Below are 21,211 nucleotides of genomic sequence, written 5' to 3' on the forward strand. Positions count from 1 at the left end.
GATTTGTGATCATGGATTTAAAGTTAAAACAACCAACATGGTCAGTTACATGTTTTCCCCTAGGAATCTTCGAGAGACTTGGTTCAGGCATGGAGTATTTGTGGCAGTGAGTTTAATGGCCTTAGGGGACTTCACCAGGGAAATATAATGGTGAGGAGGGGGTGAGCATTTGCACATGATTATAATTATGGGCTACGGGAATCTGGATTCCAGGACATGAGGAAGTGATGAATGGTGAGAAAGCAATTGGGCCAATGGATCAAAGATATCTATAAGGTCAAAGACTTATTGCAGAGAGAGCCCTTGAGTAACTCATTTAAATCATTTGGAAAGCTATTAACACATAGTTCATGCCCTACCTTCAAAGATTCTAATTTAGTTAGCTTGGACTGGAACCTTAGCATCAGTGGTTTTAAAAGCTTTGTAGGGGCACCTGGGTGGCTCAGTCTGTTAAGCATTAGATTCTTGATTTTGGCTCAGGTCATGATCTCATGGTTGTGGGACTGAGCCCCATACTGGGCTTTGTGCTGGGCATGGAGCCTGCTTAAGATTCTCTCTCTCTCTCTCTCTCTCTCTCTCTCTCTCTCTCTTTCTCTCTCTCCCTCTCTCTCCCCCTCCCCTGCTTGCACATGCTCTCTCTCTCTCTCAAAAAATGAGATAAAAAAATTAAAAAGCTTTGTAAGTGATTATAGATGCAACTCTGGTTAAGAACCCTGTGTAACAGGAAGATGGACAATGAGTTCACCCTTGAGGACTAGTAGTTAGCTGGAAAGAGTGGAGCCATTAGCAACTGGTGATTGTGGCCTCAGAGACCTGAGAATGACCAAAAGTTTCCTCCTCCCCTGATCAAACAATGTCCACAAGGGTAAATTTGAATATAACTACAGTAAATATTAACTGGGATGACAGTCCCACCTGTTAACATGGGTACACTGCCATTGTTACAAACATTTTTCACGGGGCTCTCTAAACTTGCTGCAATGTGGCAGCTCGGGAGAGTGAAGGGCTATGTCACCAATGTGGCGGGGCTTTGTGAGGGCCCTCTCAACGCATCTGAGTCATAGGTGCTCTGAAGTCATTCATAGGGTCGCTCCCCTCTTGGTGTGAGGAATTAATGTTACCTTGTATGTGTATGGTCAAAAGTGAGCAAAGAAAACAATAGCAAAGCAACCCAAAGTGCAAATTCTCTGTCACCCTCTTCCACTCGTTTTATAGATTAAAAACATGACAAGGTGTCACATATGGCCTAATGTAGATTACAAGAATTTTCTTCACATCGATCAACAAAAATATTATGACAGAATAGTTTCTGAAAAAGTCCTATAAATAACAAAGAATGTTTGTGATACACAACACCAGTTCCTAGTCTTGCTGAATTATGTACCCAGAAATTGTCAGGGTCACCTCAGGAGCCGGTAGAAGGCTAGTTTCATGTGAGGTCATACGTGGATGAGCTTTTCTGCCCTGGCTCCCGCTAAGCACAGGAACCACAGAGATAAGCTTCCAGGTTATAAAATCAACATAGGGCCTCTTACCTGCATGGCCACAAAAATATCCAAGTGGCAGAAAACAGATGTGAAATCAAAGAAAAATCAGGGAAAATACCATGTAGTGTTCAGCCATGACTGGATCTGAAAGTTATAAGCACCAAGTAAAGTCAAATGTGGCCAAAGAACTTACAGAGCTTTCTCAAGCAGGGCTTTCACTGCTCACTCCCATCACTGTTCGGGCAGGGTGAGCAGCAGCTCTTCGGGGCAGCGGATGGGGGCGGGAAGGGGGAGGGGGTTGGGGAGTGGCGGGGGTGGGGGGGAGCATAAACACTTTAAAGGGAAATAAACTGCACAGCTTTAAAAATGTTAAAGGATGCTTTCTGTTGGTTTTAATCTAAAATGGAATTTATCAAAAAGAAATGAAAATGATCAAACAGTGTCCAAAGGGTAAATTTGAATGTAACTACGGCAAATATTCACTGGGACGATAATCCTAACTGTTAACATGACTACATTTCCATTGTTACAAACATTTGGTTTAACTTAATCCCCAGAATATATTACTGCCAAAAGGAATCTCATTGACAAGGGCTAATGCATTGGTTAGTCCTAAAACTATCCCTTTTTAACCGTTGACTTACTGGTAGTGTTCGTCATGGAAAAGACTATTTTTATTACCATTGTCATCAGTCTTAGTGAAGTTCAGAGATATTTGCTTGTAGTCACTACAACTTATTCCTTTGCTGGTTACACATGTGTGAACAAGATCCCAGAAGTTCCGGTGAAGCTACATTTCTATCGGATGACAGCGCGACTGTGATTGGATCTGTTGACAGTATTTGGCGGAGCTTCCTATCCAGATTCTTTTGACTAAAGCCAACAGGCAAGAGGAAGCAGAAACAACATGCACAGTGAACTCATTAAAAATGTTTTTTATGTGATCAGCCTTGCTTGGAATTGCTGAGGGTTGGGTGGTGGGTGGGGAATCTATAACACTTCCCTCCAGCTTCACAGATATTCCCTAGACTCAGATTGGCAGACATCTCTCAACATCTCAAAACTGCAAAGGGAACACAAATTAGAAAGCATCACCAGCCTCCTCCAAAACCAGCATTTCAATGAAATAATGTAATATGGTGGAAAGACCTTTGGACAAAAAGAGAATCAGGAAATGTAGGTTGAGCCCCATTTCCGTCATCGAATAGAAAAGTTGTTTTGGTCAAGTCATTTCCTTTCTGGGTCTCAGTTTCCTAATGAGAGAGGTCTAGTATACCAATGGTTTGCAAATAGTGCCCCTTTGAGGCCTCGGGGAGGGAGCAGATGGGGAACCCTACCAAGCTATTCTTTATTTTAGGTATTGGGGCTTTCTTTGAAAAAAGAATTTTGCCATCAAAAAATTTCAAAACTACTATATTAGATGTTCTTTAAGGTCTCTTTAAGAAAAAATACTTTGAAAAAAAAAGAATAATTTGAATTCATGGCAGTGGTTTCTGAATTTTTTGATCATGCAGATTAATCATTAAAAATATTTTTACCATGTAGTCCCCAAACATTCATAAATTCGATGGGTGTATTGCTATAAAATACATTCCATGTGAAACATATTCCCCAAAATAGAAATGTTATAAGGGAGATAAAGATGAAACTTTTAAAGTAAATCATAAATTTGTTTTTTAACCATTAAAGTCTTTCATTATCAATAATGATATTTTCATTACTTAACATTAATATTAGTATTACAGCTTTTAGTGAAAGTAATACTATTTGAACATGCCATATCTTGATTGGCTGGTCATTGTTTTCCACATTACTGCATAGTACCTGTCAATTTCCTACTACTGCAGTGGGCCCATGGTAGATCTTCAATATTAATACTGCTCTGTGTCAAGATCTACAAACAAAAATTAAATAAATGGTCTGTAGCTCTGGGATTTTTGGAATCTTTCAAAGATCACAAGATGTTGGAAGATGGCAAATTCAGTGTTCTTAATTTTACACACAAGCTGGAATGTTTTATTAAAAGCTAATAGGAAGTTTACAGATCTTTGATAGGACAGGAGAACTAGTCTTGGATCCTTCATATAACTAGAAGAAATGCCCTCCCACAGCACAAGACTGACCTAGCAAAACATAGTGATGTCCCTGCCTGCTTCTCAACATGGTGATTGGGACTGGATGCTAGAAACTCCAGCACAGCTGCCCCAGGAATTCTGGATGCCTCTGCCTCTGGGCTTGTCTGAAAATCCAGTTGTCTCCTAGTGACTCCTGCTCATTCTGCCTCCATATCTCTGTCAGTACGCTGTTAGAAGACCTGTGCATGACTAATTGCAAGGAACAGGAACAGTGTCAAAAAATTTGGGACCATATTTAAGAGTTCTAAGAATTTCTGCTAAGAGAAAATAAGAAAAAGAGAAAAGTTTAAAAGCGCATCAACTGCGTATAAATACTGACCAATGCTTGCTAATAGACTCAGTTTAGTTTATTTAAACAATAAAATAATTGAAGACTTGTCATGTAGTAAGTACTGTCTTATGTGCTAGGGATACTGAGCTAAGGCACAGCCCTCAAGGAATTTACAATCCACTGGAGAAGACAGATGAACATACATTGTTGTAACTGAAGGTCAAGTGAAGAAAGTGAGCTATGCAAAAATGCTTTTTTGTGAGTAAAAAATAATTGAGTATCAATTATTTCATATGGTTCAACCCAATACTAGCTAGGTGACCTTGAATAAGTCACTTAAGCTCTAGAAACATCAGTTCCTTTGCCTGTACGATGAGGTTGAAATGTCATAGGGTTATTTAGAAAAATAAGGTAACATTTGCAAAATATCAGTGTAGTGCTTAACACAAAGTGATCATTTGAGAAATAGTTGTTTTGTAATTATTATCACTATCATTATGGAACGCATTAGAGAGAAGGCTGAATCTGAGATGACATTTGAAGGCTGAACATGATTTTGATGTCCCGATAAGGGAAGTGGGATGAGTGATTTTAGGCTGATCAGAACCATGGGAAAAGGCTGTTTTTGTGATTCTACTTATACGTGACATTTGGTTCTGCATTTTGGGACCTGGACATTTATTTTGAATAAAATAATTCACGAAAAAATATTGAAACTGAAATTCACCTGACAACAAACCACCACAGGTTTTTTTAAGTCTAGATATCTTGGTGATTTTATGGACTACATAATCTGCAATCCCTCCCTTCTGAAATCACTGAAGCATTCTGCTTAATAATTAAAAATGTTGCTGAAATAAAGAAAAGGAAGTCCTTGGCATTAACTACAAAAGGGAATACAAATCCTGGCAGCCTGTAGTTGGGGAATGGGAAGCTGATAGCTTTGAGAACTCAGGGCTTAAGTTTCAAAACCTTCATGGACTCAATACATACAGTTCTGGTCCAACATTAGTTGGGAAGTTAGAACTGATATCCTTGCATGAATTTGGGTTTCAAAGGGTTACACTATCAGTGAAAGGCTGGTCTAGAAAATCATCAGCTCACCAGAAAAGGACATAACAAGAAAGCTTCTATCTCATCTGGTTTCTAGGTTACAAAGAAAAAAGTCTCCCCTGACAATTCTTTCCAACAGGTCTATTATCATTTATGTCTGTGGTTCTAATCATACATCCTCCATCTTTTGGAAAACCCCAGGCTGATAAAAATCTTTAAAGTTGATGATATTCCTGGGATATCTGATAAAAGCAAATGTAAAGTCACTTTGGAAGGATAAGTCTTCAAGTAATATTAAACATGATTCCCACAGGTAAAGTCTTGCTGAAGGTGAGCTAACAATCCAAAATTCTAAAATATGGGAGAACAATTCATCTGAGCAATGGTCAGTGAATATGACAAACAGCAGGAATAGGCCTCTAGCAACCTCAAATAACAGAATTGTCGGATAAAAGAAATACACTTAATGTGTTTAAAAACTTAAGCTTGAGGGGCACCTGAGTGGCTCAGTCGGTTAAGCATCTGACTTTGGCTCAGAGCATGATTTCATGGTTTGTGGGTTTGAGCTCCATGTTGGGCTCTGTAGTGACAGCTCAGAGCCTGGAGCCCGGTTCGGATTCTGTCTCTCCCTCTCTCTGCCCCCCTCCCTCCCACTCATACTTGGTCTTTCTCTTTCTGAAATAAATAATGATTAAAAAAAATTTAAAAATAATAAAAACTTAACCTTGAAATTGAAAATAAGAGGACAACAAAACAGTGTGAAAAGCTAATGGGAACATCTAAAAAAACAGTATAAATTATAAAAATGAAAAAAACATAATAGAGATGGAAAAAATTAATTGACACATTAGTTGATTAGATATAGCCAAAGAGAGAATTAGAGAGCTTGAATATAGGTCTGGGAAATTATTCAGAATTAAACACAGAAAGATAGAGATAGAATTTATGAAAGAGAGGCAAATAAATATGGAAGATAGCACAAAAAGATCCAACATATACCTACTCAGAGAGAAAGAACAAATGGAGAGGTTGGAGGAGAGGTGGTTACAAAAAAGGTAACTGTCAAGCATTTTTTAAAATTGTTGAGAAACAAAATCCTTATGTTTAGAAAAGGCCACTAGTTGTTAACAGGATGTGTTTTAACACTGGAAAACAAGAAGAGTTGGATACAAATACCCCTCAAGGGACTTACAGTCTGTTAAGAGGCACCATAGAGATATGCACAAAAACAGCATGTAAAGAAGAGATGCTGTAGGATGTTGGTGATAAGGAGAGACTGTTTCCAGTTGGGAGAACCATATCAACAGTGTACTGGAGGAGATGATGTTTGCCTTGGGTCTTAAAAGATGGGTCGACTGAACCTGTGAAGAAGTGTAATCCACCCTACACACCACTGCCTGCTTAATTTTCCTAAGACACAGTTCTGATAATGTCATCCCTTTATTCAGTATTTTCAAGATCTCACGATTATTTTCAAGATAAAGCCCCAACGTTTTGTTTCTCATTCAAAGTCCTTTGTGGAATGTGCCCGGCCTATCTTTACAAACCTGTTTCTGGTAAAGTGTTTTCTTGAATCTCATCACTCAGGCAGACTAAGATTCTTAACACTTCTGGCCGTACCTCATGTTTTCCCATCTCTCTTGCTATTTCCCGTATCTAGAATACCCTTGAATTAAAGGCAAAATTTGGGGCTTTATCCTGAAAATAACTAATGGATCTTGAAGATTCTGAGTAGGAAAAATATTATCAGAACTGTGCTTTAGGAAGATTAGTGAAGCAGTGGCACGTAGGGTGGATTGGAAAAGGAGGTTCTTGGAGCTAAGGAGCCCATGCTCCATGACCATATGTTGTATTGTCTGGGAGGCACAAGTGCACAGATTGCCCATTTAGTGTGCTGAAGAAACCTCTATGATTACTGATTTTGTAGAGATTGTGGACACAAAAGTTGTGAAAATCTCAGCATAACATTAACACAACAGAAACAGATGTATCAAAATAGTATTCACTATCTTGGCTTCTCTGCATTGGTGCTTCCCCTGCAGCCGGAAATTAAAATGTCTCCTAGAACCCTTAAGAATGTCAAATGTCTTGGGGGGGCCTGGGGGACTCAGTCGGTTAAATATCTGACTTCGGCTCAGGTCATAATCTCACGGTTTGTAGGTGCGAGCCCCGCGTCGGGCTCTGTGCTGACAGCTCACAGCCTGGAGCTTGCTTCGGATTCTGTGTGTGTGTGTCTCTCTCTCTGCCCCTCCCCTGCTCACTCTCTGTCTCTCAAAAGTAAATAAACATTAAAAAAAATTTTTTAAAAATGATGCCAAATGTCTTGATGAGTACAATATACACAATTTCAGAGTTTCAGTTCAATGCCACCTAGCTAAGTGAAAACCTGGAAACGAGTTGGATGGTAATATTTTTGCCTATATACTATCATTTCTAAATGATCATAAGCCCAGACCAATTTTAGAATTATTCAGTTTCTCTATGCAACACAAAATTCTTTTTCTTCAGCCTTGAAAAGTATTTTTTAAGAGTGTTTATAGAGTTTATCTGGAAATTTTTCTATTAAAACCCAGTATAACAGCACTGTATTTTTAAAAACATTTGAAGTCCAAATCTTACCATATATCAGACTTCTAGTACATCTACATGAGCTCTCAAAGTAGATAATTCAACAGATCAATTCCCACAGTTTCTTCTGGGTACAATTGATTCTCCATACAGAAATTGTTTCTTTCTCAGTCTCAGAACTGTGGTATGCTTCCTTACCTTAACCTTTGAAAATGGACTGCTTATAAAACATTATGGGACATGCATCATCATTAAAAAAAATAGGGCTTTACCTCCATAGGTATGTTTCTGGGAAAAGTGAGTATAAATCAAATTTTTGTAAGTCAAATCATATTTTAAGTGTCTCAGGGGACCTCATTATTTAATAAAATAGCATGGAGAGAATAATCACATTGTGATGTGGCTTTTCATAAAGCAGGGCACACCTGTATCACACTCTGTCATGGCTATGGGCTTCACTCTATAGCTGAGTTTGAGGGTAGCCAGGTCTGCTTGGACTCAAGTCAAGGGAATTAAGTTACTGGGTACTGAGGATCTTGTTACAAGGCAGTCTTCTTTATAAGCTGTGTCAGCATGGGTCCTATAGTTAGTGCTTTATAAAGACGTGGAAAATCTGCTATATCTATATGTTTAAAAGTATATTAAGCAAATTAATTTGCTTTGATGATGTCTATATTTTCTTATGTCAGCCACAATCATTTGTTTGAGTAAAGAATATTAAAGCAGCGCATTTGTAAATTTCACAGATCTTTTAGTTCCTGGCCGGGATCTAGACTCGATCAATAGGTTATGTATTGATAGTAAGCATAGCAACTAGATTTGTGAAAATCAAAATTTAAAAACACTAAACAAACAAAAAAAACACGTAAACAAAATATTTTTTAAAAAGAAAAAGCACTTGCTAATCCCATTTAAAAACACTGTCTCTTTGAATTGTCTGTGTGGCTTCCATCTTCCAGGTAGAGAATATGGTAAAACGGATACATTAGAGAGCTTTGAAGTATGACTTTGTATGTATTATCCAGAAAGGCTTGCAATCAGGCAGCCAGGGGAAGAGCAATGTCTCTGTCAGTGAGTCTCAGTGGCCCTCATCATGTGGCCCAGGCCCTGTTGCCTCATCTGAGAGATGATCGGGACACTGCTTGTATGGGATAAACTGAGTATAACCCTGGTTCATACTGTCATATTGATGGTAGGAACAAGTACACAAGAATCCTTGAAAATATGTAGCTAAAATCCAATCACACACACACACACACACACACACACACACATACTGGTGCCTATTCAATCTGCAATGTTAAGATTTAGTTGCACCAGCCAGTTTTATATACACCAAATGCCTCAGGCTTCAGCAATTTGAGGGGACAATTTACTGAGCAAAGAAAAAATATGTCATTATAGATTGGAATGGAAAAGGCAGTGTCCAAGACCACTGCGTGCGTGCACACACACACACAAACACACACTAAACTTTATCATTATGCCAATTATAGAATGACAGAATTTGGAGGTTTAAGTAGCTCCATTTTTCAAATTTCTGCTATGCAGCAGACATTGCATAGTAGGTACTTTGTGTATATTGTCTTAAAAATTCTCACAATAACCCTGTAATATATACATAGTCATTTCCATCATACAGAGGAGAAAATGGGGACTTACAGACATTCAGCAATTTGCCCAAGATTACACAGCTGGTAAAAGGTAGAATTGGGATTTATTTTTTTTAATGCTTATTTATTTATTTTTGAGAGAGAGAGAGAGAGAGAGAGAGAGAGAGAGAAGGCGGAGGGGCAGAGAGAGAGGGAGATAGAAAATCCCAAGCAGGCTGGGCAGCTGTCAGTGCAGTGCCCAATGCAGGGCTCGAACCCATGAACCATGAGACCATGGTCTGAGCTGAAACCAAGAGTCAGACACTTAACTGACTGAGCCACCCAGGTAGCTTGGGTAGAACTGGGATTTAAACCTTCAAAGGTTTGACTCTTAACATATTTCAACTTTATCTTGCTATTTCAGAATTTATCTAATGTATAATGGCTCTGAAATCAGAATACTGCTATCTTTTACTGACACTGGCAACCGTGGCTTCCAGAAGAGTTCCAGAATCTTTGATGGTATTTGTCCATCTTTGTAGTCCCCCAAGAGGGCTCACTTAGTTATATTTACAAATCTAGCTTTTAATTCTTGAAGATCCCAACTTTCAGCTAGTGACCACTTAGAATGCTGACAGCTTCCAGGCTCCAGAACCACCTCTCTGAGTAATGAAATTAGAAGATGCAGATGTCACCCAGACTCCTGAATTCTTTCTATCCCAGGTTAAGAACCTCTTCTCTAGAGAATATTATGGAGGAGAAAACTAGAACTTAAGTGTTCATACAAAAAAGCTTTAAATGTGGCTGTGTTCTAGGTTCAGTATATTGGGTGTGTGATCGAATTCAAGAACCTTTCAGAGAGACAACACCATACTAAGTAGTTAGTGATATAAAACAGTGTGTTAGCCTATAGGAAGGTGGGTTAGGGGTACGAAAAAGAGGTAATAGTTACTTTAGCTTTATAGTTCACAGAGCATTTTGAGACGTTAATCCCGTTGAGGAAGGAATTTCCCTGCTGCACTGAGAAACCAAAGCGTGGAGAATATAAGGCATGGTCTCCTTCAAGAAGCCTATGGCTGAGAGGGGAAGGAAGATGTGGAAACAAAGAACTCTAATGTAAGGAGGGAGAGATAAATGTCAGCAAAATAGTGGGGTGGAGGTGAGAAGGAATTGGAAGCATTTGTCATTCTGGGTGCTGACCAGAACCCATGAAAACCTCTCTGATGGCATTTGTCTTGAGTCCAGCAGTCAATTGATGAAGAGGGTAAGAGTTTCTCCAAGGGGGTAGAGGAGTTGCAGCTTTTGAAAGGATAGGTTCATCGACTCCATCCTCTCCCACGACCAAAGCAGACAGCAGGATTTGAAAAGAGGTTCAGTCATGGAGGTGTCGTGATCTAAGACAGAAGGGAAAAAACAAAACAAAACAAAACAAAACAAAACAAAACAAAACCTGGCTAGGCACATCCTAGAGCAGCGTTTTCCAAACTTCCACGTTCAAGTGAATCTCTTGTTATAAAGCCAATTTTTGATTTAGTAGGTTTGGATTAGGAACTGAGATTCTGTGTTTCTAATAAAGTCCAGGTAATGCTTAATGTTGCTGATCCGGGAGCCACACTTAGAGAAGCATCCACTTCGCCCAGGAGTGTTAGAAACGCAGACTGCTTGGGTCTCCACTCCAGACTTACTGAATCTGAATTCGCATTTCAGTAAGATCCCCAAGGGATTCATACGCACATTTAACTTTGAGAAGCACTTTTCTAGGTTATTGTTTGATCGGTAGAAGGGGCTCAAGGAAGTCCAAACTTTCCCCGGTATCGCATACCAGCAGTCTGGTTTCTCTCCAGAGCTCCTGTTCCCACGGGCAAAGATTTGTGCCCCGTGAAGCTGCTCCTCTTGATCCTAAACCAGTAGCAACTCTGGGAGTTGATCGCCTCGTAATCCTCGTAGCTGGGTTCCTTTCCACCCCAACCGGCGCTTCCCCGGGGCGCTCCAGCTGTTTCCCACCCCCACGCCCAGGCAGCTACTGTGCACAGCTGGAGCCCTAGGCGGCGGGCGCCCCCGGAGCTGCAGCGGCCGGGGAAGCCAGGCGGGGGCGCCGCAGACTAGGCTGTGCAGGAGGAGGCCTTTCCGAGCCCGCAGAGGGCAGCCCGAGCGACCGGCGGGGGAGCGCGAGCTTCGCATCTGGTGCCAACCAGCACGGCCCTGGCGCGGCCCCACATTCCCACACGGCGGGAGTGGCGGCTCGCTACCTGGGAGGCGGCGCGCATCACCCCAACCTGTGTTTCATAAACCTGTTGGGAAATAGTTCCCAGCCTCAAGGGCCAGTAATCAGCCCGACCTTGTCTGGAAAGAACTGCTGATTATAATCCCCGAGCTGGGCGAAGGCCTCGGGGACCTAGATTTTAAGTCGACTATATAATACCATTATCATTATTATTAAAAAAGCCAGCCACCCCGCCCCACCTTCCCTTATATGCACTTCTGAAGTTGGGGTGGAGGGCTGTTGAACGACCAGAGGGTTGCAGCAGGATTGTAAAACCTAACGATTTGCTAAGAAATCCGGGGCCGAAAAACGCAATTTACAAAACGGCAAGTTTTACAAGGTACAGAAGGTAACTGGGCAGAAAACGCACCGCCTCCCAACCCTCGCCGCGCGTGCTCGCAGGAGCTGGCTGGATCCGAGTGCGCCTCTCTCCAGCCGCGCCGCTGGGGCCGCGCGAGGATTTCGCAGGAAGAGGAGGCTGCCGCGGGGCCTCGGACCCTGGCATCCGTGCATCTCAGAGAGGGCCACCAACGCTGCCCTGAGCCCCCTGAGGCCGGCGGCGCCCCTTCCACGACTGGTCGCGGAAGTCACGCTTTCCCTGCTCCTCCTTGGCCTCAGCCCCGCTGTCTCTCCTCGCTGGTGTTTGAAGCAAGCATTTCACCGCGAGCTTTCCTTTCAGGGCAAAGCGCAGTGGACAGTTTAAAGTTAACACCTTCACGCAGCCACTGCTGCGGGGATGTGCGCATTTCCCCTTGCGTATGTGTAGGAGTGTGTGTTTCTCCAAGAATGTCAGACTAAACGGACAGTCTTAACATTTATTAAAGCCTACGTGTTCTGTCTCGAGGCTTATCGGGTTTGTCCAAACTTTGGGGTGTGTGTGTGTGTGTGTGTGTGTGTGCACGCGCGTGCGCGCGTGTCTCCACCCTCCTCTCGCCTCCCCACCCCCGCCCGTGCAGGGCGAAGTAGTCCTATATAGCGATGATAAATATCCCTGTTGATCACTTGATTGATTACCTCCCTGAAAGGTCACGCGGGCTTGCAGTAATTTCCTTTTGCCTAAGGCTCCCTTTTCACTTTTACTCCAGCACGACAGCTCCGAGTACACGGGATCTTTATTTTTTATTTTAACCCCTAAATGCAACCCCTCCCGAAAACAATGCAGACAAGAAAAATCGAATAAAATCAACTCGAGACCTTTTAGCTCACTCGCAGTCGCCTTCCCCATCTCGCTCCTTTCTTTCTTCTGGCCCCCGCCCCTCCTACTCCGACCCCTTCTCCCCAACTCAAATGTATTCTAGACACTATTTAATAGATGAGTGTCTTGCAAGTAAACTCGGGCGTCCCTTGGGTCAGCATTTCATGTCTGTGACTCTCTCTTTCTCCCGTGGACTAAACATTCGGATTTAAACCACTAGACAAGCTATTAATTTAGCTAGACTACCCAGGGTCCTGAACCCAATTAATTTCTAATAATTATAGCCCAAGGGGGCTAGATAGATCTCCCTGCCTCTTTCTTTTATTGCCACTCCACGCCACCGAGGTCAGCGTATAATAATAAAGTGTATATTTTGAAAGCGATCTCCAGAACAGTGAGTTATTGCAATGAATGAAAATTGTTTCCATTTTGGCTAATTGAGCCCGTGGCCGAAAGCTAGAGCTCTGAGACTAAATAAAGAGGACTGTTTCCTTTCAACATGAAGAAACCCCTGCCTAGCTCTGGTCACCCAGCGAGAGTTTAATTTCTTAACAGCCAACCTGAAACCCAGCGTTGGGTAAACAGTATTAATAATTGCATTACAATGATTAAATTAATCTTGCTGGTAGCCAGGAGAATATAGGTTGAATAGCAAGATGTAAAGTTCACTGCACAAAGACAATAGGCCAAGAAATACCTCCATAAAGAATTCAAACTTTCTTCCAAAGATACAGTGGGGCTGGTTCAATTATAATTCGAGGAAAGGACAAGTTTCTGTTGCATGTAATGTATTGAAAATCAGTTCTTTGCCGTTTCTAGGATTTATTAAAGAAACATGGTTGGAGAAAGGGTATACTTCTCTTGTCCTCTTCAATGACCCCTCTTCTTCATCTCTGCTTCTCCTTAAAAAAAAAAAAAAAAAAAAAAAAAAAAAAAAAAAAAAAAAAAAACCAACAAAACCCCCGACACAAAATATGACAGTAATAAAACAAGCAAACCCAAACAGTCCGTAAGCTCAACGACTTTCCAAGGAGGCACTGTTTCCAGGATTCCCGTTTCCGTTGGAGAAAATGCAAGAAAACGTTGGTACTCATGCCCCTCAAGGAAACGAATTTCAGGAGAAGAGAAAAAGGTGGGTGGTGGGGAATCGGGCAGCGAGGGTAGCTCGGCCAACTTGTTGGAGGCCTCTTGTCTCTTGGGCGAGCGACAGCTTGGATGTCCCGTCAAAGGATTTTGGGAATCCGTGGGGCCGCTGACCAGAAAGTCACCTGCTTGGGTCTCACGGCTGAGACTTGGGACAGGTGGAACTGACGGGGTTCACGTACTTAGAAGTGGGAACCCGCCCAGGTCGGCACGCTCAGGCAAGCCGCGCTGCAGGCGGCGAGCGCAGTCCGCTGCTTGCTGGGCGTTTGCTCCATCAGGTTAAACACACTTGAACTAGCAACTTAGCTTTTTTTTTTTTTTTTTTTTTTTTAAACTAATACTCAAGGCAGAAAGCAAATGAGGAAGAAAAAGAGAGAGGGAGAGAAAGGAAGAAAGAAAAGAAAAACCCAGCTTTCAGGTTTGAAAATAAAAGTGATGATGTTGCGAATACTTTACTAAAAAAACAACAAAAAGAATGATGCCTTGTCTAGTCACAATGCTTTGGCCCTAAGGCACAGAGGAGTTTGTGTTTATTATTTCAGTTGGAAGAGGTTGGATTTGCTCGTGTCCCGAAACTCTTGGAAAGACCAGGCATTCGCTGAGGCGGCCGCGACCCCAGGGACTTTAAAAACGAGAAGGGGAGGGTGTTCCAGCGACGCCTCATCCTCTTGCCCTTCGCCGTCTAGAAAAGTTGACGGATCTTTAAGTTTGGAGACTCAGATTTGATTTTCTTGAGTCCTTCATATCCTATTCAGTTCCCTTCAGAGCCCCTACCCCACCCCTAGCCCGCCACGTGGTTTGTAATTTCTCAGCAGAAACAATCACCGCAGCTTCACAGGTGGGTTTTCTATTTAATCTTGGGTCTGGTTCCGTGGTACCTTCGTTTCCTAGAAAATTCTCTGGCACGTCTCTTAACCTCCTCTCCACGAGTGGACCAGGATATATGCCCCCCGTGGGGATGAGATGGAAGGAATTAATGAGAGCAGTGGAGGGGAGGATAGTAACTCCTTTTTATTATTTTTTTAAGCTCCCCGGGGCTGAGGAGGTGAAATGAAAAGTCCAAGGCTGAGCCTCCTACTGTGCAGGGCACTCTTCCTGCCTAGGGGTCTCCTTCTCCCCTCCTGCGGGAAGAGGCTATTGAGGTTCTGACAGATGGGTGGGGCCTGATCCTCCTGTGCCTTCTCTGTGTCTTTTGGCCAAGGTGAGGGTCCCCAGGGAGTCCTTAAACTGATCAGAAGCAGCTTCTGTGAACATCTTGATGGCCAGTCTAGTGTTTCTCTCTCTAGAGATTCTATTACCTTTCTGATGGTTCTCAACCCCAACTTCTCCTTTTCTTCTGAGGAAACTTAACTGTTCATCTGAGGGAAGGCACTCCTCCATCTAAACTGAGAAGAGCCAGTGAATTCGAATTCACAGACCTCTGGGTACCCAGAGCCTGGTGTTTTTGCACCCACCTCTGCTGTGTAGAAGTACACCACAGGGCAACAGGAATTGTAGCAGGATTGGACCCCCCTCCCCCCACCTGCCTTTTCAGTCCATAGGGAATGATAGAGTTCTCCTGTGCCCATCTGGTGCTTACCAAAACCTTCTCTTTTGGAAGTTGTTTTACTCCTGCTCTGTGTAATTACTTCATTTGCTCCCTTTATTTTTTCCTTACATTTCGACATTACACGTCTGTCTCTCTTGGGACTTTTACTTGGTTCTCCAGGGACCTCTATCTTACCGCCACATGCTCCCAGAATTACACAACTCTGGAGAAAGAAATGGTGGGCATCCTTAGCCAGGGTGATCCTTTGAATTTTGATTTCCTCAAACAGAGATATTCTATGAACCATTGATGAACCCCTCTTAGGGTTGAAACTTGCTGTTTGCTCACACTCCCAGTCCCAGTTTTGACAATAAATGACAACTGGCACAACAGGGTATTCTCAATGATCTCTCTTCCCCTCCCCTGCCTTTCCTAAACTCATGCCCAGGACTTGCTTTTCTTTTCCTTCTCCTCTAACTGGATCATCAAGGATGTACTGTTGCAGCACAGAGACTGAAAAGATTGTAATTTTCTTTTACAGTGTCTGGCAGGATTTGCAACAGATATTAATGGGGACATAAATAGCTCATGGAAGGTATTGAACAAAACTGTTTAATGCAAGGCAGTTGTACCAAGAGAAAATCTATACGTAGTTGAGATTGATTCATACCTTGAACACAGCTGGTCCCTTTAGGATTTCCCCATTTCTATGTGCCCACTTCATTGGTAAATCCTGTAATTAAAGCAAATTCCAACAATTTATTTTTTTTAAGGGTGGGAAAGGACCCCCCCCCCTCTTTCTTATGACCCTAAAGGTTGTGGGTTTAAGCAAGTGAGTGAAAATGGCAGGCAGGCAGAGTTGGGGCAACCGGAGATGGGGGCAGCGGTGGGGGAGGCCGGAAGGTGACCGCCGACCTTAGGGAAGCAGGAGGTCTTGGATGTTAAATGCCCGAGCCTGCCCGGACCTGGGAATCAAAGGTGATCATTACTACTTGATGGGAATAGACCACTGAAATGTTCCAAGAATGGCAAGTATTGGTAGTATACTTAACATCGAGAAAGAAAACAGTTACTTGTTCTACTTTCAACTCCGAAAGCACAAGCCGAAATAGCTTCAGTAGCAGTAAGAGCGGCGGCGGCAGATTTCCTGAAGTTCAGGATGATTCTCACTTTCTCCTGGATCATTTAAGAGTCCTGTCCTTCTAGTTCTTTAATATGGAAAAAGGTTTTAAAAGCCCCACTTCTTGTTTTCTCCGTGGATGTATAGAAAATTTCCTGCAATTTATGGTGGGAAAAACAATAATAGTAATGATACAGGCTTATAGGTGATTCCAACACGAAATCAGTCCTTTGCCCTAGTCTTTTTATTTCCCCCCCCCTCCCCGCCTTTTTTGGGGGCGAGGTGTCTGCTCCCCTCTGGCTCCCTGTGCTCGCTCCCCGCCCCCCGCCGCCCTCCCCGTGGCTCCCTTTCTCCGCCTCCTCGGCGATTGCCATCTGACAAGATCTCCAAATCAAAGTGATAAATCGCTCCAAACTTTTTTTGGCGGCGCTGAGATGTTGGAGGGGCGTCTAGCGCGCATGTGCGAAGGTGTCCGAACTGACAATGCTGGAGAGATAGCGAGTGTGGATTGAGAGAAAGGGAGAGAGGGAGGGAGAGAGAGTGAAAGAGGGAAAGACAGAGAGTGAGTGTGTGTAAGTGTGTGTGTGTGTGTGTGTGTGTGTGTGTATGAGAGAGAGAGAGAGAGAGAGAGAGAGAGAGAGAGAGAGAGAGAGAGAAGCGAGGGAGGGAGCGAGAGGGAAAGCAAAAGAAGGAAAAGATCCAAGAAAAAAAAAACCCAACCACACACCAGCGGCTGCAGGACTGGGCACAGCATGAGATCCAAAGGCAGGGCAAGGAAACTGGCCACAAGTAGGTGCAATATCCCTTTTCTATTGGCTTTCCCCCTCCTCTGCCATCTTGCATATCTGTCTCCAGCGCTCCGGGAGGGAGCGCGCAGCTGCCTCTCGCGCCGGGGCCCCGGGCGGAGGGCAGGCGCAGCGCAGCCCCAGCAACCTGCCGGTCCCAGCCTTCGCGCCCGGCCGCCCGCGCTCTCGCTCTTGGTTTGGGCGCCAGAGGAGCCGGGGCAGCCCTTAGCCCCGTGCACCGACCAGCTGTGGCAACCCCGGGGTGGGGGTGGGGGTGGGGGCAGCCAAGACCGGGGTGGGAGGGAGAAGAGCGCGCGAGAGCAAGCGGGAAGGGGTGGGGTGGGGTGGGGGGGAGAGAAGACGAGAGAGTCTCCCCCTCCCCTCCCCTTCCCCCCAGGCGGAGGAGAGTTGCCTCTGGCCAACCAGCTAGTCCCGGGTATGGGAGGGGGAGCGGGGGATGGGGGGGCGGTCTGGGGATGGGAGCTTTTTCGAGCCTTGGTTTGTTTCTGGGTTTTGGGGTGGGTGGCAGGCTCGGAGGGAGCCACAGTGGCGGCGGCGGCGGGCAGCAGTGGTGGAGTTGGGAAAAGTTGCGAGGCGGCCGCTGGAAGTTGCGCGGGCTGGCGGGCTGCGCCGAGCTGCGCCGAGCGGCGGTTGCGGTAGTGGGCGCTGTGCGCTCGGCGGTGCTCTCCGGCGTGCGCCGCGCGGCGGGACGACTGGGGTGGGGAGTGGGGGAGACGAGAGTGGGGGTTGTAGTCGCAGTGTGTGTGGTGGTGGTGGGGGGGGGCACAGGCAGTGCGGAGCTACCGGCTCCGCGGAGCCAGGGGCAGGTGAGGAGAGGCCAGGACCCGCGAGCGCGTGGAGAGTGAGGAGTGCAGGGAGCGCAGCCAGCGGCGACAGCCGCGGAGGAGAAGGGGGCCGAAAGGGCCTGCTCCAGCTAGCGAGCTCCAGGCTGGCCGGGCGCCGAGTGACCCCCAGGGGGCGGGCTGCCGGGACCTTAGGCCGCTGAGAGCGCGCGGCAGAGCCTCTTGCTCTATTTCTGGATGCAGCCGGGGTCTCGGGTCACTCACCCTCCCCGGCGCCCCCTGCCTGCCCGGCGTGGAGCGGCCTTGGTCACGCGGGACCAGGGAGATTGGGTTCAGTGCTGGGGCGGCAGGGCCCCCATCCCCCTCTCTTCTCGCAGAAGTGTTAGGGGACTTCGCCTGGAATTGTCCGCCGAGCCGACACTGTTTGGAAAGGCGGAAGCCTCGATCGGGACTCTAGGCGTTAGGAATGGGTTTGCCCAAAAGCTTCCACCACAAGTCTAAGGGGACTCTGAGGTGCTGAGACCCGGAGCAAACCCTAGCAGTCCAAAGCCCTCTCCTCGAGGTGTCAGTTCGCGAGGCTGGAGCAGCCTCGGGAGGGGACAGGCCGCCGTTCGCTCTCCCACTCGCCGAAAACAGCTAATTGTTTTGCTTGTGGACCAGAGAAAGGGGAGATAGGGGTGGGTAGGATGCTTCTCCCCAGGAAAATCCCTAATCTCCCCGCCCTCTTCTCTCTTGCATATTAAAAGCAAGTACGTCCCCAAGCCTTCCAGCCTTCCAAGTCCCCTCAGCAGCCGCGCCTTAAGGCAGCGGCACCTCTGCGGGCTGGGTTTCTTTGGCAGTGGGAATCCAAGGTCTAGCCCAGCGAGATGGTGTCATCGCAGGCGTCTTTCCAGTGCTTCGTCCAGTCCTCACTCAAGCACTCCTCCACTTCCCAATACGTTTCCTTTCACCCTGGTCTCTGGGATCAACCTAAATATAGGGCTCTTGGGTCATCAGTACATCTGTTTCTTTTTTGGATGTTTGTTCATTTCACTTAGCTGCGACACTGTCAAAGAGAGCCAGTAGAAGTCCTGTTTTTTTCTTTTCACTTTTAAATGAGGCCGATGTCTTTATTTTCATCTGAGGAGGAATTAAATGTACATATGCTTGGAGGCCTGGGGGCTTGAATTCCGGCTAAAGGTTTGGAGTGTGTGTGTATGTGTGTGTGTGTGTGTGTGTGTGTGTGTATGTGAGAGAGAGAGGGGGAGAGAGAGAGAGAGAGAGAGAGAGAGAGAGAGAGAGAGAGAGATTGGAGGCTGGGGGGGGGGGGAGAGAACGGCTTTGGGGGGGGGCGTGGAGAGCCTATTTAACCATGCCTAAATTATGAAATGAAAGCCGAATGCTTTGCGCCTGATCGCCCGGTATCCGCCGAAGTGAAAGCAGAACACAAAACCCTTCGAATTTTCTTGAGCAACTTTTTTCAACTGTTTTAATTGCCAAGCTATACGCCGCCCTATTAAAACATTCCCGCACGGACAGCCCGCTCAACATCCAGAAACAGAACCTCGTTTTCCGATCTGATGAGACTTGTCATTCATCCAGTAGGAGACCTACTCATTTTGTCTCTAGTGTCTCTAAGGATGCCGCCGCCGCTGTCTGATAACTAGATAGGAACTCTTACAAACTTCCCTTGCTGACCCTCGGGTTCCCGCTCGCGCTGCTCCAGCTGTTGCCACCGCGCAGCCTGCCCCGGGCAGGCAGAAGCGCTGCTTTATGCAATTCTTCAGTTACAATCTGGGTAATAAAGGAAATCATATCAAACTAGGGATTTTTTTTTTGTATTTTAAAGCGCTATTTCCTTCCCCCTCTGCAGTGCGTGAGTTTCCTTGCGCGTGGCGGAGATAGTCAGTGACCCCTTGCCGTGCTGTCCAACGAAAACTTTGCCGCTCTGTCTCACCCGTTTCTTTCTTTTTCTGGGTTAGGAAGAGGCAGTGTGACCAGCCTACTTTAAAAAGCACACCTTTATGCTTTTTTATGCAGAGTAAACACTGCAATGGAAACAAATCAGATAGGAACAGTTTTCTGGATTCTTGTTATTCTTTTTGTCTTTTGTAAATTTCTTTGGTGGCCAAGTCCTGTGCTGGTCTTGCCTACAGTACAGGATCCCATGGACCCTGACAGTACCCACTGAAGTTAAGCCCAGAATGAATGCACTGCCCATTTTCCAACTTACAGTGCTTGATATATATATATATATATATATATATATATATATATATATATACATATATATATATATATTTACACAATAGTTGAAAACGATAAATTCGTTGCAAATCATTTGGGAGGAATAAACCTTTTAATTAAAAAAAACAAAGAAGGGAAAAGCAAGAAGATTGACGTTTGTACTGTCTAAAGCCCTTGGCTTTTATTCCCATCTTTAAGAAAAGAAAACTAAAGGCCAAGCAGACTCTGGCAAGCGCCGGGAGGCTTCCCAGCGGTTTTTTTGGGCAGCTAGGATAGCACCTGGGCGGTGCCAGAATTGCCAGTTGTAACTTTTTTTCTCCTGGCGATGGGGAAGAAGTCAGGTTGGGTCTGCCCAGCTTGTCTTGAGCCGAAACACTGAAGCACCCCCCCCCCACCCCACTTCCTTAAAGTGACACCCGGCAGGGTTTCAATCACAGCAACGAACGAGTTGCAACGTGTAACCCCCCTTAGCTACCGGCCCCCCAGAAGTCTCGTAAAGACCCAGAAGGCGATGCGCTTAGCAAGACCCCGGAGAGGGGGGCACTTGTTACTTGTACACTTGATCTCTGTTTAAAAAGAGGCTCTTAAATAGGTATGGTAGATGACGACTCTCCCTCACGTGCTTAAACTCCTCACCTTAGCAATACGTGAGATAACAAAGGAAACCTGCACCCAGGTTCCAGCCTGCACTCCCTTTAAACCCACCTATTTGTGTTTTTCTTCACTCTCAAAAAAAAAAAAAAAAAATCGAAATACAGAGCTCTGTTTAAAAAACATATTTTACTTGTTTATTTCAGACTGCTTTTGAGGAGGAAAAACGCTCGCCCGACGGAGGCAGAGGCCCCTTCTAGGAAGGCGGTTTATTTGCCATTACTTGACCATTACCCTGGCTTAGGGCTTCTTTATTGCATTTGGCACTTGGAGCGCAGTCTTCCTGCAGCATTTCGATGTGTTTCGCCAAAAAAAAAAAAAAAAAAAAAAAAAAAATCTATGTTTAGGAGAAGGTTAATAACGCTTTTCATCCCCCCACCCCACCCCATCC

The 21,211-nt window shown here is 44.9% G+C and overlaps 1 protein-coding gene and 1 long non-coding RNA gene across 8 annotated transcripts in view; one reads left to right on the forward strand and one right to left on the reverse strand.

Annotated features, from left to right (window-relative positions):
- Positions 1-14,193: 14,193 nt before the first annotated feature.
- Positions 14,194-17,407, reverse strand: LOC123611276. Its single transcript, XR_006718520.1, has 4 exons — positions 17,083-17,407; positions 16,309-16,510; positions 15,906-15,968; positions 14,194-14,389 (listed from the first exon to the last, which is right to left on the reverse strand). It is a non-coding gene; the product is annotated as an uncharacterized LOC123611276 (long non-coding RNA).
- The window catches only part of MECOM (MDS1 and EVI1 complex locus), a 562,907-nt gene continuing 558,462 nt past the window's right edge, over positions 16,767-21,211 (forward strand). For 3 of the 7 annotated variants that reach the window (XM_045503028.1, XM_045503030.1, XM_045503031.1), the window contains exon 1: positions 16,782-17,144. In XM_045503028.1, coding sequence (XP_045358984.1) covers positions 17,108-17,144 — 37 coding nt within the window. In that variant the 5' untranslated portion in view covers positions 16,782-17,107. Of the gene's footprint in view, positions 17,145-21,211 lie in introns of all 7 variants that reach the window. The other 4 variants (XM_045503029.1, XM_045503033.1, XM_045503040.1 and 1 more) reach the window with 4 other exon arrangements.

Source organism: Leopardus geoffroyi, chromosome C2 (genome assembly GCF_018350155.1).
Source record: "Leopardus geoffroyi isolate Oge1 chromosome C2, O.geoffroyi_Oge1_pat1.0, whole genome shotgun sequence".
Taxonomy (NCBI): Eukaryota; Metazoa; Chordata; class Mammalia; order Carnivora; family Felidae; genus Leopardus; species Leopardus geoffroyi.